The sequence below is a fragment of the Nycticebus coucang genome, chromosome 13 (assembly GCF_027406575.1).
Source record: "Nycticebus coucang isolate mNycCou1 chromosome 13, mNycCou1.pri, whole genome shotgun sequence".
In the NCBI taxonomy this organism is placed as follows: domain Eukaryota; kingdom Metazoa; phylum Chordata; class Mammalia; order Primates; family Lorisidae; genus Nycticebus; species Nycticebus coucang.
In genome coordinates this window covers 65784966-65805831 of record NC_069792.1, presented here as the reverse complement: position 1 = coordinate 65805831, position 20866 = coordinate 65784966, and the positions used below count along the sequence as shown (strand labels likewise).

Below are 20866 nucleotides of genomic sequence, written 5' to 3'. Positions count from 1 at the left end.
TGTATTCCTTAAAGATTCTAAGTGTAGGGCGGCGCCTGTGGCTCAGTTGGTAAGGAGCCGGCCCCATATACCGAGGGTGGCGGGTTCAAATCCGGCCCCATATACCGAGGGTGGCGGGTTCAAATCCGGCCCCGACTGAACTGCAACCAAAAAATAGCTGGGCGTTGTGGCGGGCACCTGTAGTCCCAGCTACTTGGGAGGCTGAGGCAAGAGAATCGCTTAAGCCCAGGAGTTGGAGGTTGCTGCGAGCTGTGTGATGCCATGACACTCTACCGAGGGCCATAAAGTGAGACTCTGTCTCTACAAAAAAAAAAAAAAAAAGATTCTAAGTGTATGTCCCAACTTCGTACCGGGTGCTCCAAGCACTTTCTGAGCACATGAGGCCTATTTTCTCATCACCTCCTTGAGGACTCCAGCGATTCTCCCACCTCAGCCTCCCATGTAGCTGGGACTACAGGAGTGTGTCCTGGTGCTCAGCTATGCTGGCATTTTAAACTTGATACAGTCCATACCTACTCTCATCAGAATACTCAAGTCTAGGGGCGGTGCCTGTGGCTCAAGGAGTAGGGTGCCGGTCCCATATGCCGGAGGTGGCGGGTTCAAACCCAGCCCCGGCCAAAAATCACAAAAAAAAAAAAAAGAATACTCAAGTCTAAATAAACACTTAAAAGTTATCATGTGGGCCTATCAATTAATAGTCAAAACCTCCCCCCTAAGAGAGAGAGATTATCCTCAATTTACAAATATTAAGACTCAAACAACACTTGAAAAGACAAAGAAGCGGTATTTTCTGACATCAAAACCAAAATGTTTACAGCTTCCTCTTGTCCAAAGGAGAACTGAAAATAAATCCACATCCAACCATGTGTTGAATTTGGAATTCTGACAGGTAACTGGACAGTGTGCACTCAAATTTTAAATACATATGTATACATTTTTATGTATGACCCTGAAAAATTCCACTTCTAGGATCTCTCTTACAGAAATACTAAAATAAGTATACAAAGAGATTTGTGCAATGATGCTCACTGTAGCCATGTTTATTAAGAACAAAAACTAATAACCTATCCATCCATTCGTCTACATATGGCACACACACATGGTGGAAGACCACGTAGCTGGTTAAAAGAATGAGGTAGCTCTAGCTACCCTATAAAGGTATCTTGGAAATATTGCTCATATTAAGCAAAAAAGTGAGTGACAGAATATGACTAGTAGGATCCTAATTTCATGTTTATTTATTTATTTATTTTGAGATAGTCTCACTTTGTTACCCTGGGTGGAGTGGCGTGGCTTCATGGCTCACAGTAACCTCAAACTCCTGGGCTTAGCACTCCTCTTGCCTTACCCTCCCAAGTAGCTGGGACTACAGGCACCTGCCAGAGTGCCTGGCTATTTTTTAGAGTCTGGGTCTCACTCTTGCTCGGGCTGGTCTCAAACTCCTGAGCTCAAGCCATCTACCCACTTCGGCCTCCCAGAGTACTAAGATTATAGGTGTGAGCCACCATACCTGGCCCTGATCCTATTTTTATTAAAAATAAACTGTATGTGTGAGATACATATGTTGTAGAGATGCAGAAATACAGAAAAGGGCCTGGAAGAGTATATAAATGTCCTTTGGGAGATGGAAATTGGAGGGTGTAGGGGGAGAGTATCTCTCATGTTCTACTTTGTAGATGTCTTTATCTGTTCAAAATTGGTAATTACTTATAAAACAACAATATAAAACTTTGAAACAAAAAGATTTTGGAAGATAATCTTCTAAAGGGAATAGAATAACAATGACATGCCTCTAAATAAAATACAAACTTCTTTCTCTCATTTCCAAACCTGTAAGCACAAAGGGCAGGTAGCATTGCCACAAATTCCTCTTTTAAAAGCTCCTTCAGGGCACTACACTAAGTCACTCATTTCAGAGCATTTTTTGTTTGTTTGTTTGAGACAAGGTCTCACTCTGTCACCTAGGTTAGAGTGCAGTGCCATCGTCTTGGCTCACAGCAACCTCAAACTTCTATGCCCAAGGTATCCTCCTGCCTCAGCCTCCCAAGTAGCCAGGACTACAGGTGCATGCCACCACATCCAGCTAATTTTTCTACTGTTTGTAGACATGGGATCTTGAACTCCTGGCCTCAAGCAATGCTCCCACATCAGCCTCCCAAAGTGCTAGAATCATAGGCATGAGCCACAGAGCCTCCTCATTTACTTCTATTTTCAGACTATGTCATAAATGATATAAACCTCAAAATGAAGGCTTTTATAGACTTTGAAAAGGAAACATGTGAAATAAAGACTTAGACAAAACAAATGACTAAAGTTGCATACTTTTGCTACATTTTATTCAAAACTGGCTCTACTTCTTAATTATTTGATAGAACTAAGACTCTGGTGTCCAAATGTAAATATTAGTCATATATGAAAAATAATCTTCAAGTTTGTGCTTTCATCCAAATTTGGCACACTTAAATCATAGGAAGGTCAGATGACTCAGTCACACCTCAGCATATAACAAAATCCTGAAAGCAGCACAGCAGTTAGCTATGACATCACTCATTAAATTCTCAAACTGAATCGTAATCTTAAGTTACACACACCACGATAGACCTTTGCACAGGTAATTTTATTCTCTCCTGTGGGTGTCAACAGTGCTCATAGATTGTAGTTTGAAACATTCAAAAAGCACATACCTGAATATTGTCACATTTCTTTACATCACAATTCAATAACTATTAAACAGTTATGTCTACTAATTACAGTGAACAAAATGGTATAAATGTTTACACCATTCCCTTCTAAACAGGCTTTTGTGCACAACAATAACAAATGGAATTAATGCATACCACGTTATTGATAAGGAAAAGACCTTCTCTTTAAATAAACTATTCTGTTTATAAATAAACTCTGATTTTTTTTTAGTACACATTTATAGACCTGATCAATAAAAAGAAACAATACATATACTTTCCTTTAAAAAGAAAATGTTGGACCACTATGGGAGAACTAACCTAGGAAAGGGGTAAGCAAGCAAAGGATAACAGAGAATAATGAAAAGTACTATCCTACTGTAACCTAGTTTCGTTAGCACACACCAACACAAGGACAGGATTGGCTGGGGAGGAGCTCGTTTTTACTTGAATTCCAGCAAGTTGCAATCAATCTTGTAGTACACATAGGGGTAATATTCCTGTTGACTCAGGTTTAAACCTGGAATATCCATAGGAGCCTATGGAAAAACAAGACAACTATTTAATCATGTACTTACAGTATTTAACATAACAAGAAAAAATTATTACCATTTTCCTTTTTAGTGAACACCTATTCCAGGCCAAACATATACACACATGCTAATTTAATCTGAGTTAGGCATTATTTCCATTTTGCAAATGAGGAAACTGTCTCTAAAGTTTCACTTGGTGCAGGAAACAGTGAATAGTGAAGCCAGATTTCAGCATTCTGACTCCAAAGCCTGTGTTTCTACCATGACTCTACCATCCTTTTTTAGAGGCTTGGGATATTGAGTTTATGGGATATCAGGCTTATAAAATGTTGAATGAAAATAAACCAAATATGGTTTTAAAAATAACACTTATTAGGTATGCATATCACAAGGATTTAATAATGGGAAATTATATATCAAATAGTTAGGCCTCTTATTTTATCTACACTTCCATAAAAATGTAGGAAGTCATTTCTTGCATTTTCTTCTATCAAGAAACACTAAATTTTTCATGGTTCCAACTGATGCCCATGTGACATACCACCATCCTCAAGAGAAAAAAAAATCAGCAAGATATTTGAGATCAAGGCTGAGCATAGTGCCTTGTGCCTATAATCCTAGCACTTTGGGAGGCCAAGGCAGGAGGATGGCTTGAGGCCAGGAGTTCAGGAACAGCCTGAGCAACACAGCAAGACCCTGTCTCTGTGAGGAAAAAAAAAAAAAAAAAAGTTAGCTGGGCAGGTTGGCACATGGTACATGCCTGTGACCCCAGCTATTCAGGCAGCTGAAGCAGGATGATCACCTGAGCTCAGAAATCTGAGATTGTAGTGAGCTATGATGACGCCACTGCACTCTAGCCCTCTAGCAACAGAACAAACTCTTCTCTCGTTCTCAAAAAATAAAAGATATTTGAAATATAAAATAAAAGCCCACTACAATTTTAAACAGCAGCCAACAAAAAACACACAGTCTGTTTACATCCTTACATCTTCTTTTAAGCAAAAGAAGATATAAACACATACCATTTTAGAAAAAAGACTGTTCCTTTCAAAATGCTCATCTATTGACTCTATTACTTTACCAAATAAAATCAAAATAATTACTTGTTTCCTTCCTCTCTGCAATTACAGTTTTTGTAAACAACTAGTGTCAATGGTTGTTTCTGTATCTCTGCAGCTATAAACATCTGATATATAGCAGGATAATAACTGGCTTTTAGAAACATCAAGAAGCGGGCGGCGCTTGTGGCTCAGTGAGTAGTGTGCCGGTCCCATATGCCGGAGGTGGCGGGTTCAAACCCAGCCCCAGCCAAAAACCACAAAAAAAAAAAAAAAGAAACATCTAGAAGCAAAGCTCAGCTATAACTAATAAAATAGGTAAACGATGTAAGTCATTTGCTGTTTATTTAACAAACTAAGAACCTCAAAGTGATAAAAAATGATTAAGTATCATGATATTCACTGTCCCTTTTCTGTCTTCCTCCAATCTTTTTTTCCTGAAATTCATTCCAATTCCTACTCTACAAGACTAACAAGTAAAGTACGTACATCAATAATAGCTGCTGCGCTGCTGTCTAGATGTTTATACAATTCATATAATACTTCTCTCAGTTTCTTCATTGTTTTCTTATTGGGTTGAAGTAGCATTGCTTGGAAGTTCACTGGCAAGCCATACCTTAGAAAAAAGCAGAAATACAGTATACAACACAAGCAGGCACATCAACAGATTGTTTTTTAAGCACATGCTTTCAAACTCTTTGGTCATGATTATCAGGGAAAGGGCATTTCATTTCAATGACTATCTTCACAAGTTCAGCTAATATACATAAACCCTTCAACTAATTTATATTTAAAACTTAAAACTAATATGCATATAAATGTAAATCCCTCATCCTAACTGTCCACTAGAAATCTCTCTTTAATGGAAGACTTTTACTTTAACTACTATTCCATTTTTAATCTATGAATATCGTCAGGAAATAATAATATGTAAGGGTAGTAGATACTTCTATGATAATAAACATGAGTCTGTCAATATCTACATTAAAAATTTGAATTGAAAAATAGTGGCATAGCTACATAGCTACACATGAGTTTTTTTTTTATTCAGTATTAATTGTTTTTATTCTAGTGATATGATTCTGAGTGATCACCCTTTTTTTTTTTTTAGTGTTGGGGATTCATTGAGGGTACAATAAGCCAGGTTACACTGATTGCAATTGTTAGGTAAAGTCCCTCTTGCAATCATGTCTTGCCCCCATAAAGTGTGACACACACCAAGGCCCCACCCACCTCCCTCCTTCCCTCTGTTTCCCCCCCCATAACCATAATTGTCATTAATTGTCCCCATATCAAAATTGAGTACATAGGATTCATGCTTCTCCATTCTTGTGATGCTTTACTAAGAATAATGTCTTCCACGTCCATCCAGGTTAATACGAAGGATGTAAAGTCTCCATTTTTTTTAATGGCTGAATAGTAAGTATTCCATGGTATACATATACCACAGCTTGTTAATCCATTCCTGGGTTGCTGGGCATTTAGGCTGTTTCCACATTTTGGCGATTGTAAATTGAGCTGCAATAAACAGTCTAGTACAAGTGTCCTTATGATAAAAGGATTTCTTTCCTTCTGGGTAGATGCCCAGTAATGGGATTGCAGGATCAAATGGAAGGTCTAGCTTGAGTGCTTGGAGGTTTCTCCATACTTCCTTCCAGAAAGGTTGTACTAGTTTGCAGTCCCACCAGCAGTGTAAAAGTGTTCCCTTCTCTCCACATCCACGCCAGCATCTGCAGTTTTGAGATTTTGTGATGTGGGCCATTCTCACTGGGGTTAGATGATATCTCAGGGTTGTTTTGATTTGCATTTCTCTTATAGAGATGATGAACATTTTTTCATGTGTTTGTTAGCCATTGGTCTGTTGTCTTTAGAGAAAGTTCTATTCATGTCTCTTGCCCATTGATATAAGGGATTATTGGCTTTTTTCATGTGGATTAATTTGAGTTCTCTATAGATCCTAGTTATCAAGCTTTTGTCTGATTGAAAATATGCAAATATCCTTTCCCATTGTGTAGGTTGTCTCTTTGCTTTGGTTATTGTCTCCTAAGCTGTACAGAAGCTTTTCAGTTTAATGAAGTCCCATTTGTTTATTTTTGTTGTTGTTGCAATTGCCATGGCAGTCTTCTTCATGAAGTCTTTCCCCAGGCCAATATCTTCCAGTGTTTTTCCTATGCTTTCTTGGAGGATTTTTATTGTTTCATGCCTTAAATTTAAGTCCTTTATCCATCTTGAATCAATTTTTGTGAGTGGGGAAAGGTGTGGGTCCAGTTTCAGTCTTTTACATGTAGACATCCAGTTCTCCCAACACCATTTATTGAATAGGGAGTCTTTCCCCCAAGGTAAGTTCTTGTTTGGTTTATCAAAGATTAGGTGGTTGTAAGATGTTAGTTTCATTTCTTGGTTTTCAATTCGATTCCAAGTGTCTATGTCTCTGTTTTTGTGCCAGTACCATGCTGTCTTGAGCACTATGGCTTTGTAGTACAGACTAAAATCTGGTATGCTGATGCCCCCAGCTTTATTTTTGTTACAGAGAACTGCCTTAGCTATACGGGGTTTTTTCCAGTTCCATACAAAATGCAGAATCATTTTTTCCAAATCTTGAAAGTACGATGTTGGTATTTTGATAGGAATGGCATTGAATAGGTAGATTGCTTTGGGAAGCATAGACATTTTAACAATGTTGATTCCTCCCATCCATGAGCATGGTATGTTCTTCCATTTGTAAATATCCTCTGCTATTTCCTTTCTGAGGATTTCGTAGTTTTCTTTACAGAGTTCCTTCACCTCCTTCGTTAGGTATATTCCTAGGCATTTCATTTTCTTTGAGACTATGGTGAAGGGAGTTGTGTCCTTAATTAGCTTCTCATCTTGACTGTTATTGGTGTACACAAAGGCTACTGACTTGTGGACATTGATTTTATATCCTGAAACATTACTGTATTTTTTGATGACTTCTAGGAGTCTTGTGGTTGAGTCTTTGGGGTTCTCATAGTATAAGATCATGTCGTCGGCGAGTTTGACCTCCTCTGCTCCCATTTGGATTCCCTTTATTTCCTTGTCTTGCCTAATTGTATTGGCTAGAACTTTCAGCACTACGTTGAATAGTAAAGATGACAGAGGACAACCTTGTCTGGTTCCAGTTCTAAGAGTAAAAGCTTTCAGTTTTACTCCATTCAGTAAAATATTGGCTGTGGGTTTGTCATAGATAGCTTCAATCAGTTTTAGAAATGTGCCACCTATGCCTATACTCTTCAGTGTTCTAGTTAGAAAAGGATGCTGGATTTTATCAAATGCTTTTTCTGCATCTATTGAGAGGATCATGTGATCTTTATTTTTGCCTCTGTTAATATGGTGGATAACGTTTATAGACTTGCGTATGTTAAACCAGCCTTGCATCCCTGGGATGAAGCCTACTTGATCATGATGAATGACTTTTTTGATGATAAGCTGTAATCTATTGGCTAGGATTTTGTTGAGAATTTTTGCGTCTATGTTCATGAGTGAGATTGGTCTGAAATTGGTTTGGGTCTTTTCCTGGTTTTGGTATCAGGGTGATGTTTGCTTCATAGAATGTGTTGGGGAAGATTCCTTCTTCCTCAATTTTTTGGAATAATTTCTGCAGTACAGGAATAAGCTCTTCCTTGAAGGTTTGATAGAATTCTGGAGTGAAGCCATCTGGACCAGGGCATTTTTTGGTTGGAAGATTTTTTATTGTTTCTTTGATCTCAGTGTTTGAAATTTGTCTGTTCAGGAGCTCTATTTCTTCCTGGCTGAGTCTAGGGAGAGGGTGTGATTCCAAATATTGATCCATTTCTTTCACATTGTCAAATTTCTGGGCATAGAGTTTCTGGTAGTATTCAGAGATGATCTCTTATATCTCTGTGGGATCAGTTGTTATTTCCCCTTTATCATTTCTGACTGAGGTTACTAGAGATTTTACTTTTCTATTGCTCGTTAGTCTGGCCAATGGTTTATCTATTTTATTTATTTTTTCAAAAAAACAACTCCTTGTTTCATTAATTTTCTGAATGATTCTTTTGTTTTCAATTTCATTGATCTCTGATTTGATTTTGGATATTTCTTTTCTTCTACTGAGTTTAGGCTTAGATTGTTCTTCTTTTTCCAATTCTATAAGATCTCTTGTGAGATTGTTGATGTGCTCTCTTTCTGTTTTTCGAACGTAGGCATCTAAAGCAATGAATTTTCCTCTCAAAACTGCTTTTGCAGTATCCCACAGATTTTGGTAGCTTGTGTCTTCATTGTTGTTATGCTCAAGGAGGTTAATGATTTCCTGTTTTATTTCTTCCTGCACCCATCTGTTATTCAACAGAAGATTGTTTAGTTTCCATGCCTTTGGGTGGGGTCGAGCATTTTTGTTAGAGTTGAGTTCCACCTTTAGTGCCTTATGGTCTGAGAAGATACAAGGTAAAATTTCAATTCTTTGGATTCTGTTGATATTTGTTTTGTGTGCCAGGATATGATCAATTTTGGAGAATGTTCCATGGGGTGATGAGAAGAATGTATATTCTTTATCTTTGGGATGAAGTGTTCTATATGCGTCTATCAAGCACAGTTGTTCTAGGGTCTCATTTAAGTCTCTTATATCCTTGTTTAATTTCTGTTTAGAGGATCTGTCCAGCTCTGTAAGAGGAGTGTTAAGGTCCCCTGCTATTAGGGTATTATCAGATATCATATTGCTCAGACTGAGTAAGGTCTGTTTCAAGAATCTGGGAGCATTTAAATTGGGTGCATAGATATTTAGAATTGAAATGTCTTCTTGTTGTATTTTTCCCTTGACCAATATAAAGTGACCATCTTTGTCTTTTTTGACTTTAGTTGCTTTAAATCCACATGTATCTGAAAATAAGATTGCAACTCCTCTTTTCTTCTGAATTCCATTTGCCTGAAAAATTGTCTTCCAACCCTTGACTCGGAGCTTTAATTTGTCTTTTGAAGCCAGGTGTGTTTCTTGCAGACAGCAAATGGATGGCTTGTGTTTTTTAATCCAGTCAACAAATCTATGTCTCTTCGGTGGGCAATTCAAGCCATTAACATTTATTGAGATAACTGATAAGTGTGGTAGTATTCTATTCGTCTTATTTGGTGAGAGTCCATTGCTTAGTTTTATCTTTTGCATCAGTGTGGAGGTTTGGTTCTGTCCTTTAATTTCTGAGTTCTTACTCTGCTGCTGATCCATTGTGGTGGTCAGTGTGCAGAACACGTTGAAGTATTTCCTGTAGAGCTGGTCTTGTTGTGGTGAATTTCCTCAATGTTTGTATATCCGTAAATGATTTGATTTCTCCGTCAATTTTGAAGCTTAGCTTAGCAGGGTACAGAATTCTGGGATGAAAATTGTTCTGTTTAAGTAGATTAAAGGTAGATGACCATTGTCTTCTTGCTTGGAAAGTTTCATTAGAGAAGTCGGCGGTCAATCTGATGGATTTGCCCCTGTAGGTCAACTGGCGCTTACTCCTGGCAGCTTGCAGAATCTTTTCTTTTGTCTTGACTTTGGACAGGTTCATCACAATGTGTCTTAGAGAAGCTCGGTTAGAGTTGAGGCAACCTGGGGTCCGATATCCCTCTGAAAGCAGTGTGTCAGAATCTTTGGTGATATTTGGGAAATTTTCTTTTATAATATTCTCTAGTATGGCTTCCATTCCTCTGGGGCATTCTTCTTCCCCTTCTGGAATTCCTATAACTCGTATGTTGGAACGCTTCATAAAGTCCCATAATTCTGACAGTGAACGTTCTGCTTTCTCTCTCTTCTTTTCTGCCTCTTTTACTATCTGAGTTATCTCAAACACTTTGTCTTCTACCTCTGAAATTCTTTCTTCTGCATGGTCTAACCTGTTGCTGATGCTTTCCATTGCATCTTTAAGTTCCCTGATTGACTCTTTCATTTCCTTCAGCTCTGCTATATCCTTTTTATATTCTTCATATTGTTCATCTCTGATTTGATTCTGTTTTTGGATTTCCTTTTGGTTATTTTCCACTTTATTAGCAGTTTCCTTCATTGTTTCCATCATTTCTTTCATTGTTTTCAACATGTGTATTCTAAATTCCCTTTCTGTCATTCCTAACATTTCTGTATAGGTGGAATCCTTTGCAGTAGCTACCTCATGGTCCCTTGGCGGGGCTGTTCTGGACTGGTTCTTCATGTTGCCTGGAGTTTTCTGCTGATTCTTCCTCATGGGTGATTTCTTTTATCTGTTTCCTTGCCCTAATTTTCCTTTCACTTCCTCTTGCTCTTTAAGTTCTCGTGCCTGTGGACTAAGGGTTACAGGACCAGAAGGGTGAGAAGGTTGAAGAGCAAAAAAGGGATGAAAGAAAGGAGGACCAAGTGATAAGAAAAAAAAAGAAAAATAGAGAAAGGAGAGGGGGTGGGTAAAAGGAATATTGACAAAAAGAAGGGAGGCACAGAAAGAGGGAGACAGAGCAATATAGGTGTACAGGAGGGTACTTTGATACAACCTTAAAAAAAAAAACCACCTTCTGGGGGTGCCCAGTTGGGTGGTTCCCTTGAGGTCAGCAGCTCTTTGCTAACCTGATCAGACACAGTACCTTACCTCCACCAAGTAGAGAGGAAAGACAAAAATGCTATAAATCAAACCAAAACAAGCAAACAGAAAACTTTACGGGATAAAATTGGCTGGAAAAAACAAATAATAGCGGTAGAAACACTAACAAAAATGAAGTTCTAATTATTGAAATAGGCAGCAATGGGAAATTATAATTAAACTAGAAAAATTGAGAAAGAAAAAGGATCTGTATGGAAAAGGTTGAACTTGAAAAACAAAACAACAATCCACAACATCAAAATAAAGAAAAAAAAACAACCAAACCAAAAAAAAAAAAAAAAAAAAAAAACACAACCAAAAACAAAGCAGTATGTATATGATATCGAATATTGTCTGGGCAACACGTGGTCTTCTGGGGTATGAGATGTTAATCACAGTTCTGATACGACTGGAGGCTGCTAGTTTCTCAAACCCCAGCAGGTAGACACCCTAAATCTCTCTTCAGCCCACTTAAAAGGCACTTTGAACTTGTTCACTTACTGAGCAGAAGCTTTCTTAGGGAAGTGCTTGTCGCTGGAATCACTGCTGAAGTACACATGAGTTTTTAAAAACTATTTCTAATACAGTCAGAGAAACATGTACAGAGGACCAAAAGATGGTTGAGATTGTAAGTATTTTAAAATATTAAAATATTATAGGTTAGTAATGATATGACTTCCATATATTAGTATACTGCATATGAAAACAAACTACATGTAGACTATTTGAAAGATCTTCCTTTTAATGAAATATTGGCTAATATTTTATAATGTTTTTAACTTAAGTAACTGTAAAGAAAAGAACCTGAGAGCACAGCAGCAGGATCTCTTTCTCTTTGCCTGAGGTTAAAGGACAAGAGTGATTCATACTTTATAAGGCTTACAATACTGACAATGGAGTCTTCTTCATGATGGGTCTTTAGTTTTTCAACGTCAATTTCACACTGCTAGACTGAAGAGGTCCAGTGTAAAAGACTATAAATTCTGCAGTTCCAAGTTCTATAATTAACTTTTTTTTACCTTAAAACAGACTCAACAAAAACTCTTAAGGCTTTCACATGAATCCACGCAATAAATGCCTCACTGAAATTCACTTTCAGCCACCGTACAAGTGGTCCCTATAAAAAGGAAAAAAAAATTAAACAAATTTGGTTTTAGAAAAGACAATTAGATCAATTACTTTTAAAGAAGTGACTACCCTCTAGGAATCTACAGAAGAATTAACTCACATAAGTCACTTTTTAAATGTTTCAAGTATTATTATCTTGGGTACTTTATACCTTAAATTAGATTAAGAGGTTAGCAACTACTAGGTAACCTTGATAGATATTAAAATGCACTAAACCTATTCACTAACAAAGAAAAAGACATATTTTAATGAAAGTGGTACAAAATATAGAGGTACACTAGATTTGAAAACCAAAATACAAAAATCTGAATCTACTACATAGTACTCTAAAACATTTAATACAGAATTCTACCTACAAACCACTTCTCGGAAACAAAAGTAAACAGTTATGCAGCCAAGTGACTAAATAGCCCTAGATCTTAGTTTTCTCATCTGTAAAATTAGGGGGTTAAGATCTCCAAATCTCTTCAATTGTCGTTTTTAATGATTTTGTATTATGTAGTATTAAGGTTTTTTTTGAACTTAAAATATTTAGTAGAATTAAATACCTCTTCAAAGATACAAATTTCAAATAATACCACCTCTCCATACTTAAAAGACATACACGTACATTACCAATTCAGCCCACACTTACTTGAATAACATTATTAGGCTTGTTTGATGTACCAATCAATTAATTTAAGCAAAAACCATGACAAAGCAAAGTAAAAATATTTGGTCAAAATATCTGTTCTTTAAAGGGTTTTGTGTCTTTCCCAACAAGTTGGTTATAGTGGACATTACTCGATTTGGGTTAATTTTCTGCCATTCAAGAATATATGGTTTATAAAGTACTTGTAAATAATTTTCCATGAATTTTCCTTTATTTCTTCCCCATACTATAAGGGAAACACATTATCACTCATTACATGTTTCCCTCTCCACACAAGTTTTTAGCCTCCACAGTAGTCCTACACTTGAAGAAAGCAAGAAAGTTGATGCTGACTTTGTCACTGTTCCATCCCTCTTCCCCATTATGCCTAAACTACAACATGCCAACTTTTCAATACTTTAGATACAAATTGCTGCAATAAAATACTGGGGCCCTGGAAAAACTTAAGAAAATGAAAATTCTTACTGAAAAGAATGAACTTTATTACTTAACTAAAATCACCCTTCACTACAAGGACATTAGCCAAAATTCTACATTTAAAATTAATTTCTAATTCTTAGCACTCACTCTGAGAGGCCAAAGTGGGTGAACTGCCTGAGCTCATAGGTTCAAGACCAGCCTGAGCCAGAGCAAGACCATGTCTCTAAAAAAAAAAAAAAAAAAAAAATAGCTGGCCGTTGTGGTGGGTGCCTGTAGTCCCAGCTACTTAGGAGACTGAGGCAAGAGAATCGCTTCAGCCCAAGAGTTTGAGGTTGCTGTGAGCTATAATGCTACAGCACTCTACTGAGGGTGACAAACTAAGACTCTGTCTCAAAAAAAAAAAAAATTTAATTTCTGATATGGATTTAGGTGTACTAAATGACTTTTAGGCATATATTTTAAGGTAACTATTCACAAATTTAAGCTTCAGAGGAAATTCGGATTATTCAATAGAAAAAACTAAAATCAAATTTCTTAAAACCAAAATCAGGGAAGTTTTGCTTTCTTTTAAGTTAAAGAAAGCAACACCCACTTTTACTTCTGCTTAGCACTGATAATACTAAATATTAAAAACACATACAAATTGTTTTTTCTTGTCAGTAGAAAGCCTGTTCATTTCTTCTTTATCTGCTTTCATCTCCTCTTCATTATACTGGAAGTCACGAACGATGAATCTAAATTCAGGGAATAAAACAAAATTGTTCACACTGTATACAAATGAACCAACAAATTAAAAAAAAATACAAAAAATAGTATTCATACTTGTTTTCCCTGGCTTTGTGTCGGAAGTCATCGACTGCCTTCCTAAACAAGGTGACGTTACAAAGGTAACTGTCTTGGTCCTCTGAGAGAACACTATAGAAAGAAAAGAAAAAGTCCATTTAAAGCTTTATACTTATTATACTCTTTTATATTAAGGGCAGAATTCAGAAACCAGAGGAAGAGAAGGAACAGTAAGGTATCAAATCACCTTTCCAAATCACCTCAATGCTAGGGACACTCACTGATATTATGCCTTAACATTCTATATTACATTTACTTTGTACTAGCCAAAAAAATGAAACATTAACTCAAGTAAGGCATCTAAACTCTAAGAACCCTGCTTCTCAATCTACACCAGTGCCAGGCTAGTCTGCTGCCAGTGTCTCCTTGCCAGGCAGTCTCTTCTTTTCTGGGACTCTAATTCTCTCTGCTTCTCTGCAGTCCAGTCTGGCTCAGCCTCTCTGCCCTGCCAGCACCTCCACACCTCAGATCTTTCCTTTTCTCCCATCACATCCCTAAATCAAAAATGATAAACACAACTTCTAAGTAAATGGCTTTTTTGTATGTATCTCGGGGTTGCCTTTTAGGCAGTGAAGTAAGAACTTCTATTCAATCACAGCTCCATGGTTATCACCAGAAAGACCTTTCCACACACAACTGGCAGGGAACTGTAACTGTCACATAAATTCGAAATGCCGTGGGGAAAAGTCCACTCTGTGGAAAGGCAAACTGTGTAGCTCACGTATAGTATTGGGTCCTACTCTGGCTTTCAGAATTGCCCTACAGCTTCTCATGTACAGAATCCCTTAGCTGAGGTCTACAAGGCTGTGCACCAATAGTGATGACCTCGGGGTGGGGGAATGTTACTGAGGGGTGGGGGCCTCTTCACTTTTCTATCTTTTACATATTAGGGTTCTTCTAATATCTAGTTTGTGTTTTTTTTAAACAACTAATTGACACACACACAAAAAAACTATACATATTTAATGCAGAGAATCTGAACAGATTCATATGCATATACTCGTGAAACCACCACAATAAACATCTGTCACTTCCCAAAGATTCCTTGTGTGCCTTTGTTGTTTTCCTATTTTGTTTTTTAATGTTTAGTTTTTATTTATAGTGTGGCACTTCTAAAATCAGAAAAAACAGTTAAGTTGAGAGAGGCTGCGCACACTGGCTCATGTCTATAATCCCAATACTTTGGGAGACTGAGGTGGGAAGATCACCTCAGCTCAAGACCAGCCTGGGGAACAAGCATAGCAAGATTTCGTCCCTATAAAAAAAATTAAAAATTAGCTGGGCATGGTGGTACATGCCTGTAGTCCCAGCCCCGGGAAGCCAAGGCAGGGGGATTGCTTGACCCCTTACATTGAAGGCTGCACTAAGCTAGAATGCTGCTGCACTCTAGCTTGGGTGACAAAGTGAGACCTTGTTTCTTAAAGAAAAAAAAATTGTTTGAGAAAGTACTTATGGAATTCAAAGATACCTTATCAATTCTTTTTAAAAAGAAAATATAGTTTTTCCTAAAGCTAAGAACTACTGGTTAGCCAAGAACTCCAGAAAGCAACTGCAACGCTTAATCACAGAACGGCTTTAAGAACTGAATCCATCCTGGCTCCTGGTCAGCCACGCAGCGAAAGCCGCTGCCCTTGCATATGACAGCAGTCCCTTTTGGGAGCACCGATCACTGTTATAACTGACATTTAGAGAAAACTCAACTACTTCAAATTTAGAATATTTAAATCTTTTAAATTTTGTCTTCTCAAAGCTATTAACCTTGGTTCTTCCTCCTAATGCCTACCAAACCTAAAACAAGGCAGCTAGCCAGTGGGCAGAGATCGATAAAATCTTTTAATGATCTTTTGGTCTGCCAAGACTGACTCAGTGCAGTGATGTGTAAGTTGGCTAAGATCAAAATGCATCCAAATCTGACTTGACAAGCTACTTCAGAGCCATTAACAATATATCCTACCACTATCATAGTAATCTTTTAAACTCATATAATACTTTGCTGTTCTGAAGGCCCTTTCAAAAGCATTTGATACTTGACATAGCCCTGTGTCAATGAGGAGGGTATCTACAGAGTGTCCATAAAAAGTTTGTGCGCAATTTAAAATAGTCAACCTGTATTAAGCAGGTTCCTACCAATCTGTGTAGAGGCCTGAAACACAGCCAAGTTGGTTGGCTCACTCAAACTTAAAATCTTGTTTTTATGACTAAATCCTACTTGTGCTACCTTATTAAGGAAAAAATAAATAGGGCAGCACCTATGGCTCAGTGGATAGGGCACCAGCCCCATATACTGAAGGTGGTGGTTTCAGCCCTGGCCAAACTGCAACAAAAAATAGCCGGGTGTTGTGGCAGGTGCCTGTGGTCCCAGCTACTCCAGAGGCTGAGGCAAGAGAATCGCCTGAGTCTAGGAGTTGGAGGTTGCTGTGAGCTGTGACACCACAGCACTCTACCGAGGGCAACAAAGTGAGACTCTGTCTCTAAAAAATAAAATAAATGCTACTTGCTTTTCCTCCTCTTCCCAGGAAAGATACTTCTTTTTCTTTCTTTTTTTTTTTTTTTTTTTTGCAGTTTTTGGCTGGGGCTGGGTTTGAACCCGCCACCTCCAGCATATGGGGCTGGTGCCCTACTCCTGTGAGCCATAGGAGCTGCCCCCAGGAAAGATATTTCTTTTTTTTTTTTTTTTGTAGAGACAGAGTCTCACTTTACCGCCTTCAGTAGAGTGCCAAGATGTCACAGGACTCACAGCAACCTCTATCTCTTGGGCTTCTGTGATTCTCCTGCCTCAGCCTTCTGAGCAACTGGGATTACAGGCGCCCACCACAACGCCCGGCTATTAATATTTCTAAAAAATAAATCATAAGTCCTTACTATTTTTGGACTTTTAGTCATTTAACATGTACTGACATTATATAATGTGCCAAGCTACTGCTAGATAGTAGGAACAAAACTATTAAGACATTGTTCTCTGATCTCAAAGAATGGGTGTAAAGGATATATAAACAGGTAACTATGGCTGGGCGTGGTGGCTCACGTCTTTAATCCTAGCACTCTGGGAGGCTGAAGTGGTAGACTGCCTGAGCTCAGGGGTTCAAGACCAGCCTGAGCCAGAGCGAGACCCTGTCTCTGAAAATAGCCGGGCATTGCGGGGAGCACCTGTAGATCCAGCTACTCAGGAGGCTGAGGCAAAAGAATCACTTGAGCTCAAGAGCTTGAGGTTGCTGTGAGCTATGATGCCACTGCACTCTACCAAGGGTAACTGAGACTCTGTTTCAATAAATAAACAAACACTACAAAGTTAGAAGTGCTATAATAGAAAATACTTTTGATACACTGGCAGATGAGGAACTTTATCTGAGGTCATTCAAAAGAGTTTCACAAAAGAGGTGATGCCAAGTAGAGTTTAAAGGATAAGCAAAAGAAGCCAGGCAATGTGGCTCAGGGCTGTAATCTTAGCAGTCTGGGAGAATCACTTGAGGTCAGGAGTTTAAAATCAGTCTAAGCAAGAGCAACCCAACCTCTAGAATAAACAGAAAAATTAGCCAGGCGTGTGGCAGGCATCTGTAGTCCCAGCTACTCAGGAGAATGAGGGAGGAGGACCACTAAGGGCCCAGGAGTTTGATATTATCATGAGCTATGATGATGCCACTGCATGCAAGCCAGAAGACAAAGACTCTGTCTCAAAAAAAAAAAAAAAAAAAAAAAAAACACAACCTAAAAGAGAAAAGAACATACCAGGTAGAACCCTACATGTATTTGAGGTTCAGCTGACAGGATACTGCGAGGTGTGTGTTTGTGTATACCTGTATGTGTTGAGGGAGGCAGCAAAGTGAGGAGGAGCAACAGGGTTTTAAACAGGGCAGTAACTAGTAGATCTGTATGTCACAGAGATTAAACCAGCAGCAATGTGGAGGGCTGATGAACTGAAAATAATGGGGAAAAGGAAACCAACCAGCTGAGCTAAACGCAACTACAATGGTCCCGGTAAGAGATGTTGGGAGTCCACAATGGGCAGCAGCAGTAGGTATGTGGCTGGGAGGAGCAAGTGTAAAGTAGATTTAACCATACGCAATTATAGATATCGGACTGTTTTTCATCTACAAAAGTGATTTCATATGGTTCAACAAAATACTGTGGAAGAAAGAAATAGTGCAATTGATTAGATTGGGAAAGGGGAGGGAGAAGAGTCTAAAAAGACTGTCTACCACACCTCTGAATTAGATCATTAGATAGATTTTGCTGCCATATACCACAAGGAAACCAGAGAGTTTTCAGTCCAAGATTGGGGTGATAATGTTGGTCACTAGGCTATCACGTGGAGTAGTCCAGTATGAACCTGCATATGTGAGTCTGAAGCTGGGGTTAAGGAAGACTACAGTCCTAATACTATAGGTGAGGTTAGAGCCATGGGTGTGGTTTAAACAGCACTGATAGAAGAACAGAGTGTGTGCCCCTGAGACAGAACAGTGTAAGTGTGGAGTGGCCAATATTCAGGGCTACCAGAGTCTCTTCAACACACTCAAGCAGTTTAGGCATAGAAGCCAGGAGACTGCACATAGATTAATCTGGAGTATGAGTCATGGGGGCCAGAGCTGATGGTGCTGGCAAGACACCGGCTGCAGTGATGACTAGACAGACCAGGCTCAGCAGAACAGGATGCATGATTGGAGAAAATTAACAAAGTCAATACAAACAAAAGACTGGGGGACTGGAGACGTGAGCAAGGTCAAAGGGCAGGTTCAGTGAGAGTGAGAAAAATGGAGGGAAGGTCTGCTAAAGAGATGAATTATAGATCTAAGGTTCTAAAGGCAGAGCCGTTCTGGAGGCCAAGGGAACAGCCTGCAGAAAGTGAGTATGGGAGATGATGCAGCAGGGGATCACCAGCAAGGTGCGAGGCAGAAGAGGGATGAACTTGAAACCAGCGGTGACCTTAGGTGGCATGTGAGACCAAGGTAAAGAAACAAAATGAAAGACACGAGGAGAGGGAAGAGGTGAGAAAGTCACATTTTTTTGTGATGCAACATGGATTGAACTCTCCCTAGATATGAAGTTGGTCATGAACGATGCCTGCAAGGGGGCTTAGTTTAGGTTTAACCCAACTCTCAAAAAGTTCTACTATGTTCAAATAAATGAGCCAAACTCACTCTCTCCAATTACTTCTACTGTTATGTAGATAGTGTAGAACACTATCTTCTCACAGGTGTAACAGGGCCTAGAGAAAACGAAGTCAATAGCTAGTCAATGTTTTTCAGATGTTTCACATTTTCGGCAACCCATTGAGAAGGGCAGTGCTTCCTGGAGTTTCTGAGCTCACCCTACTACATCTGATTTCTTTTTTTTTTTTTTTTTTTTCGTGGTTTTTTTTTTTTTGGCCAGGGCTGGGTTTGAACCCACCACCTCTGGCATATGGGACCGGCGCCCTACCCCTTTGAGCCACAGGCGCCGCCCTACATCTGATTTCTTACCTCTCTCCTAGGACTTGGTCTTCCCATTCTCTCTGATTCCTCATCAATCCACCTGTTTCTTCTCTACTTTTCTCCATAAAAGTTACCTTTGTAACCCTTGCTCCAAAATACAAGAGAAACTTTTACTCCCAGTGGCTACTATCATTTTTCCTGCACTTCCTAAAGCTAGGCTCCTCTGCTTCATTTGAAACTCCACTCCCTGAACAAAAATCTCTGTGAAGAACCAATGAGTGTGTGGTGCTGTTTCCAAAGGCAGAAAAAAGCAAAAGATTACCAGTAATCTGACCCAATCAATTTTTAAAAGTAAAAATAGATTTTACAAAAGAGGAAAGTAGTGACTCTGAAAATGGATGTCAAAAGCGTCTCTTTCTGAGCAGCGTTCCAACAGAAAGAAGCTGAACAGCAGCCCAGCCTCCACTCCTCTGGCAATAACCTTGACAAGACATTTACATATCCCTGCATTTAGTCACATAATAATGGCAGCATTTCAAACTGTCTAATCGTTTAATACATACATAAAATATTTTGCAAATATCTTGGGTTTTTAAAAATTAAATCATTACTTCCAGGTTTGAGTATCATATTTTTCAATCTATTCTGCTACCTCAAAATTCCACTTGTCATCTTCACTGCTCCTAAGAGCAATCACTGAAATAACAAGTGCTACCACCTATAACTAATTCGTGTCAAGCACTTGGAACAATGACTAGCACACAGCAATTACTCAGAAAAGTTATTCTGATAACCCAAAAACTCAGCATCAAGTCAGACACTTTTCCTAAACAGATGACATTCCAGACTAACTCACAAAGACCTATTTGTTCACATGAACTACACATACTCTTAACAGTGGTATTTGAGCTAGTGCTGTGTTCTACATATTTAGTAGTGGTATTTGAGCTAGTGTTGTGTTCTCTATGGCTGAATTTAAATAGGTGTGTATAAGTCAGCAATTCCCAATATCCTCTGAGCAGAGACACAGGCAGAACAGATATTTCCATTGCGTAAGGAAGGGCTGGGAACCCTCAAAGGGTTAGGGTGTGCGCTTGCAGATCATTCAGAAAATAATCTATCAAACTGTTACTACATAACTTTTCCCTTTAAACTATAATGTGACTGTCAAAAGATCTAAATCTCTAAAGTAGTATTTTTAAACTACTCTTTTCAGGCTAGGCGCAGCAACTCACAACTGTAATCACAGCACCTTGGGAGGCCAAGGTGGATGAATTGCTTGAGGCCAGGTGTTCAAGACCAGCCTAGCAACATAGTGAGGCCTTATCTCTACAAAAAATAAAAAAATCCGCCAGCATGGTGGCATGTGCCTGGAGCCCTCAGGAGGCTGAGATGCGGGCATCACTTGAGCTCAGGAGTTGAGGCTGCAGTGAGCTATGACCACAACACTGCACTCCAGGCTGGGTGGGGGGCCTACTTAACCAGCCTACACACCATCCCATGGAAATCTGTCTTTGAATACGCCACCTCTGGAGGACATTCTGAGTATGCCAGTGCCGCCTCCTCCTCCTTCAACTGCCTCCTGA

The 20866-nt window shown here is 38.8% G+C and overlaps 1 protein-coding gene across 3 annotated transcripts in view; it reads right to left on the bottom strand.

Moving 5' to 3' along the window:
- Positions 1-2599: 2599 nt before the first annotated feature.
- The window catches only part of ATP6V1C1 (ATPase H+ transporting V1 subunit C1), a 53685-nt gene continuing 35418 nt past the window's right edge, over positions 2600-20866 (bottom strand). For all 3 annotated transcript variants that reach the window (XM_053558716.1, XM_053558718.1, XM_053558717.1), the window contains 5 exons: positions 13852-13944; positions 13670-13763; positions 11849-11946; positions 4762-4888; positions 2600-3220 (listed from right to left, as the gene is read on the bottom strand). In XM_053558716.1, the coding sequence (XP_053414691.1) occupies positions 3125-3220; positions 4762-4888; positions 11849-11946; positions 13670-13763; positions 13852-13944 (508 nt within the window). In that variant the 3' untranslated portion in view covers positions 2600-3124. The remainder of the gene's footprint in view (positions 3221-4761; positions 4889-11848; positions 11947-13669; positions 13764-13851; positions 13945-20866) is intronic.